This window comes from Phoenix dactylifera, chromosome 11 (assembly GCF_051530095.1).
Source record: "Phoenix dactylifera cultivar Ajwa chromosome 11, Ajwa_hap1_PhDact_Kaust_v1.1, whole genome shotgun sequence".
Classification (NCBI taxonomy): Eukaryota; Viridiplantae; Streptophyta; class Magnoliopsida; order Arecales; family Arecaceae; genus Phoenix; species Phoenix dactylifera.
The window spans coordinates 9,878,102-9,884,626 of record NC_143200.1 but is presented as its reverse complement, the minus strand read 5'-3'; the positions used below and the strand labels follow the sequence as shown (position 1 = coordinate 9,884,626).

General features: G+C 37.1%; 1 protein-coding gene across 1 annotated transcript; it reads right to left on the bottom strand.

The window, feature by feature from the left end:
* Positions 1 to 4,167: 4,167 nt before the first annotated feature.
* LOC120108045 (uncharacterized) lies at positions 4,168 to 5,045 on the bottom strand. Its single transcript, XM_039121601.2, has one exon. It carries the CDS (start codon positions 4,928 to 4,930, stop codon positions 4,283 to 4,285), a length of 648 nt encoding a protein of 215 aa, XP_038977529.2. The 5' UTR covers positions 4,931 to 5,045; the 3' UTR covers positions 4,168 to 4,282.
* Positions 5,046 to 6,525: the final 1,480 nt, after the last annotated feature.

The following is a 6,525-nucleotide window of genomic DNA, read 5'->3' as shown; positions in this document are numbered from 1 at the left end:
TAGGCTCCAAACTCTGTGTAACCAGAATCCTCATGATGTGTTTCCATGTTTATCTATCCTTGCTATTGTAAGAGTGATCTATGTACGTGAGTGCATGTGTGCGCTAATATGATGATCTCGTTTTCAGTAGCTTCTCTATCTTAGAGTAATATTTGTATTTCCATGTGCCTGATTCCTATGCAAACAAAGTTGGGACAGGGTTGTATCTTTTGCACCAAAGAAGGATTCACCTTCCTTCATGTGAATCTACTGTTGGATGGCACAATGGTTACTTCGAGATGAACGGACAGTTTTGGAGTGTTTTGAGTTTTATGCGGAGTGCGATCCCAAAGACGAATCATTCTCTCACACAAAAGATACAACCCAAACCCAACCAAGTTTTTCTATTTACAGATTGTTCTGCATAGGTTAATACATTTAGGTTCACAAAAAAGAAAAGAAAAAAAACAAAATGGTTAATACATTTAGGTTACTGTCCCTTCTTCATAAAGTTATTTAAATGGAAGTTTCAGTTAGATTTAAGCTCTGTTGTTTGAGAAAAAGGCACTCCGAAGTACTTCTGAACTGTAATATTCATCCACTAGGAGTGAAGATTGAACATGGGAGACATATCACCTGAGGTTCTAATTCTAATATTTGGTTAGACTTCGTACATAAACATAATTCATTCAAATATTTTGAAGAGTCGAGGGTCAAGCTTGAAATCAGCAAAGCACTGAATTATTTTGTCAAGATGCTGATATATATATATAAGGAACTCATTAGAGGGTCTTTTTATACTCTTGCCATGCTATGTTGCTCGAAGATCTAATAACCTCTCTCAAGACAGGCTGAGCAGAGAAGTAGGCTATGAGTCTGATAATATTTAAATATGAGGTTGGGTGCGTGAACTCTTTAGCTAAAAATATCTGATCCATGATGTATCTTGACAGAAAAACCCCTATATAGCGGCTTGGAGAAAATAGCCGCGGGAATGTACTCATATGCAGTCAGGCTCTATGATGCATTAAATTATTGAGCATGAGCTTCTCAATACTTCTTGTAAGTCTCACTTTAACAAGTCATTACGCTAGTTTAGCTTCTTTGACATATAGGAAAAGTACCAAGTCTAAGAATTGAGAATAAGTGATCAATCAGTAGTTTAACCAGGGTCTTGTTGAGTTTCAGCTAGAATTAGCTTTACCTCAACTCAAATTGTTCTAATACATTATGTAGAAAATTTTCATTAAACCTGACCGTTAATTATGCATGAGTAGCCGATTCAGAGAATTGGGTGTTGCATATACATCAATCATGCCGATCTTTCAATTATTGAAGCCTCGTTGACTAAATTATTATCTTTCTTTTAGTAAATTTTTTAATCAAATTATTAATTAGTTGATCTAGATTTAGTCTTGGATGTTAGCGATTTTTATATTGAATTGTTTGAAGAAATTCTCTTAAAATTACCCTAGTGACGTGATAATTATCTCGACAGAAATTATTTCTATCTTAACATGCAGGGCTCTGCAAGAATCCCTATTGATGCAGCTGGACAGACACCTCCAAAATGTGAATAATAAAAAAATCACTCCTAATATTTAAACACCACTGATGACCCAATTGTCTTGATCTGTTTCATTTGTCGAAATATGCAGCCTGGAATATTAAAATAGTTTGAGTTAATAATATCTGACAATATTCCTCAACAATTAAACGATGGGCAACACAACTTCCAGAACTGCCGTCTCCATGACCACCAGTAAATAAAAAAATGAATAAGCCTATGAATGTCTCCATCCTCAAATTGATCCTAATATAATTCACAAAATAGTATATACTGTCTCTAATCAAAATTTGCCTTCCTTTCCTATCTGCAGCATTAATCAGCAAATCCTAACAAAAATTCCACCTGTTGTATTGGCAAAAATGCAAGTGCTGATGTTGTGAGAATCTATGCGGACGTATGTTTAGTTCCACATCGGTTATTCGAAGGGTAGATCTTAAATACTTATACAAAATCAAAGAACCCAAATAATATCTTCGGCTTAGCTATTTTGGATAAAGTCCAGGGTTGTTACTAATGGTATCAGAGCAGACCTGATCAATAACCTATGTGAATTAAGGGACACTGCAACACGGATCCATTGAGGTTGACCACAGGCCGATCGTAGTGCTTCTGATTAGATTTAAATGGATTTGAACCCTTAGCCTGACGAGGATATTAAGATTTAAACGAGAAGAGTATATAAAGATTTGTGTGGACGTGTGTTTAGTTCCACATCAATTACTTTGTGGGTAGATCTTAGATACTTATACAGGATCAAGGAACCCAAATAATATCTTTCGGCTAGCCATTTTGAATGACATTTTGGAATGTTACAAATGTTATGGCCTTTTTGCGGTACAAGACGTTATGGGCTTTGAAACAACAAAATATTACACCTGATGAGATGTGATATGAAATTCTTTTTAACTCCCCAGTATACTTGACAGGTTATTATTGAATGAAAAGCTAGAGTTTCTGTCATTGGTAGCTAACTAATCTTCATCATCTACACATTGCAGACTGATCAAAACATGTGAACAATATGATCAAATCTCCATCACATTTTAGAGAGGTTTCCTCAAATAGCCATAATCAGACAAATGACTAGGGGAGAAGATATAAAAAAAACCAAAATTAGAAACGAAGAGGAGAGAACATCAAGACCAATAAGGAGCATGATAGAAGTTAGGAATCTGTTTATATCTATTCATATGAAAAGAAAGAATGCCTGTTACGCAGAGATGAAGTAATCCAGATAATATTAAATTATGAACCATCGTTGTTTGATGTTACCATAATTGAGTAATAATGGCAGGGACTTCTTGACATATAAGCCACGGCATATGTTGCACTTGCATTAGTGGCCATAAATATTTTAAAACCTACATGCATGTCTTTTACATAGAAATATCATGAACAAAGATCATATTATTCCACTGTAGATCTCTGATGGCTATCTACATATTTGTAACAAAAGCTACATCATGCCTGATAATAGATATGCAAAGAGTTCATCGATGGTTCCATGAAAGACTTGATGCAGATACAGGGTAGTTATCTTGATATGTCGGTGATGTCCACTTTGATCATAGACTCATTCTTTTGTACTTGCCAACCACAAGATACCATCAAAAAATGATGATGTAATCCACGTACCCTGTTCGGTTCTCAGAACTACTTCATCAGTCACATGCTTTGGTTTTATTCTCCAATCTATCTCTTTACTCACATCTTATTGTTGGAACAACTTCAATCATCCACGTGTATTCTCAGTTTCTTCCTATATCGATCGATCATTGAAAAAATTGTTAGACATGGTCGGGCTATTATGTGTTGATCTAGACTTATTCGATTCTATTTAGTGACTATATCACAACCATCATTTCTCATGTAGCCATACAGTAAAAAATTAGGATACAACCTTTGAAAGAAATGGTGCTATTGTGGAAGGCTACCGAGAACTATATCAACAAAAACATGGTTCAACCTTAATTAAGCCTTCAACCAACAAAGAACAATAACTTAAAGGATCCCCGTTCTGGAGTCCTACCATCTTGGGTTGTGTTGGTTGAGTTGGGTTAGATCAAGTCCAAATTATATGAACATTTGACGAAACTAAAATTGGGTTAGTTAATGACACAAACCAACCAAGTAGAAGAAAATCCCCCAATTTGACCCCATTTTTCTAATGGGTCATAATATGAGCACAAATCTGACCCACACATCTAAAATATTGGGTTAGACAATTGCTACCTACATATTGACCGAATTGTGTCATGGGTTGACCCAACCCATTTGCAGTCCCATAGTCCACCATCTAACACCCTATCTTGTTGGGATGATGCTTTGCCATCCAAGACACTCCCTTGGTTAACAAGATTTCACTTGGCTTTGGAAATCCCGTTTAGATTGAAACACATGAAATTTGTCTGAACAGTTGACACGAACTCAATTAAATGTAAGGATTAAACTCATGAACACCTATAAGCAGATATTACTCAGGCTTCTATATAGTCGCAACTATCAACCGCTAGCGATCCTTGCCTTCTAGTTAATCCATACATTAAAATTGGCAGAAAAAATGAACACAATTTACGTGGTAGATAATAGACAGCAGGATCATGCATGGTAGATAGCAGTCAGCGTGCGTTCATTGGCTATCAACTTACAAGGCAGATGGAAGACAGCAAGCATGAGTGCTAGTGCTGGGCTAAACATCAATTGCAAGTGATCTTTAAGAAAGGAGTAAATTCCTCAAGGAGAAAGCTCTCTCACGGAAGCCAGGCTAGGCTTCCATCCAGCAAGCAACCCCAGCCGGCATCTCTCCGGCCTCTTGATGGGTGGCATGAAGGGCTTCTGAATTTCTCGTTCAACTCCATTTTCAAACCTCTTGGAAAGACAATCTGACCACTTCTCCTTTGAAACATAGAAATCCTTGGCAGAACAGACAGACTCTTCTGAAACTCCATCACCCTCTTCTCCTTCCACCTTGTCTAGAACTGTCTCCTTTGCAGCCCCATCTCCTCTTAATCTGCAGGGATTTTTTCTCCTGAGTTTCGTGACAGTCGACCTGGGTACGAGATAGAACTTCTGGCCTGGAAGCAGCCTTTCCTTGGGGCCAACAAGGGACTCATGTGGCTTTTTGAAGACCTCCGGCCGGGCAACGCACAAGCCTGGATGCTTCTCCATCACCAAATAAGCCGGGACTGCAGCTGAATAGAGTTCAACTATTCCACCAGCTAGAACTATCCTCACTACTGATTCCAAGTGCTGTTGATGCACTGCTGAGACAGAATGGACATCTATGGATACCACCTCAACATCTATTGTGTCTTTGTTCCTCCTGACCTCTTTACAGCAGGGGACGGGCAACATATGGCGAGCATACCAGTTCAGGGCCATGAATCAAAAAGTTTGCTTTCCAAAATAAACAGGATATCTGCATTTGAGTTTTGATGAAAGCAAGGAGAAATAGCGGTTATATGTTGCTTCGTTGTGTATTCTTGTTCTCCCTAGTTGAGCCTGAAAGATTCTGCAAGCCCAATTCTTTAAATTCTTGTCTGCAAATGCCGGCTGAAGTTGATTTTTGCACGAACTTACAAAACGAGAAGTACAATGGGGAGGGAAAACCAATGCCCTCCTCTTGTTATCGTCACCTCCTCCTTGTGCCAACTTTGACTGCTAGCTGTAATCACAATTTGATCTGCGAAAAGATTAGGATAAACGACAACAATAAAGATAAGTACCAGGTAAATTTAAAAGAAAGGGAGAACGCCTCAAACATATACTTTGTTTGACGTCACCGTCCCCTACCAAAAGGCAATGGAAAAACACGAATTTTTCATTTCCTAGAAACGTCCTTGCTTCATGAACGATTCCAGCATTTCCCAAAGTTCTGTGGCTACCTCACCTTGATAATGTAACTTTTGTGCACTTGGAACAAATTGAACGAGAAGCCACAGAAAATTCAATCGGTCCTTAGTGCAACTAGCTAGGTAAATTACTGTAGAAGGATCTACACTTGGCTAATCAGAGAGAACATGAGATAATTACCAACTGATATTTTGAAATTAGTCGTAGATTTGCACTATAAGAAATTGAACATTTGCCAGCAGAAGCTTTTGCTTATAAAGGCAAATCCATCGGTATATTCAGGTTTTTATCAACAGTTCTCTATATTTTTAGCTATGGAGCCAACTATCAATAAGTAAAGGCATAATTGGCTACAGATAATTGTAATCCATCACCAGTAGTCTAGGGATTTGCCGATGGATTTACATAACCATAGGTAAATTTTGACCTGTATTAATAGTTATTTTGCAACATGGGCAAAAGCCTATATTTATGCTTATGGAGTTGGATTTATCTTAGGCATAACCTTAAAACCATGTGTCCCCAAATTTTAATTCTCCCCTTTGACATATAGGAAAAGTACGAAGTCTTGTGAGTCCTACTTTAACAAGTCATTACCCTAGTTTGGCTTTTGTCATATTAAAAAGTACCAAGTCTAAGAATTGAGAATAAGTGATCAATCAGTAGTTTAACCAGGGTGTTGTTGAGTTTCAGCTAGAATTGGCTTTAACTCAATGTAATACATTATGTAGAAAATTTTATTAAACCTGACCATTAATTCTGCATGAATGGGCGATTCGGAGAATTGGGTGTTGCAAATACATCAATCATGCCATTCTTTCAATTATTGAAGCTTCGCTAGCTAAATGATTATCTTTTTTTAGTAAATTCTTTAATCAAATTATTAATTGGTTGATCTAGATTTAGTCTTGGATGTTAGCGATTTTTTATATTGTATTGTTTGAAGAAATTCTCTTAAAATTACCCTAGTGACGTGATAAATATATCGATAGATAATATTTCTATCTTAACATGCAGGGCTCTGCCAAAATCCCTATTGATGCAGCTGGATAGACACCACCAAAATGTAAATAATACAAATATTCACTCCTATATTTAAACACCACTGATGACCCAATTGTCTT

Bases quoted from the DNA above. Each gene is read 5' to 3' on its own strand.
- LOC120108045 (XM_039121601.2), bottom strand. From the start codon at position 4,930: ATGGCCCTGAACTGGTATGCTCGCCATATGTTGCCCGTCCCCTGCTGT.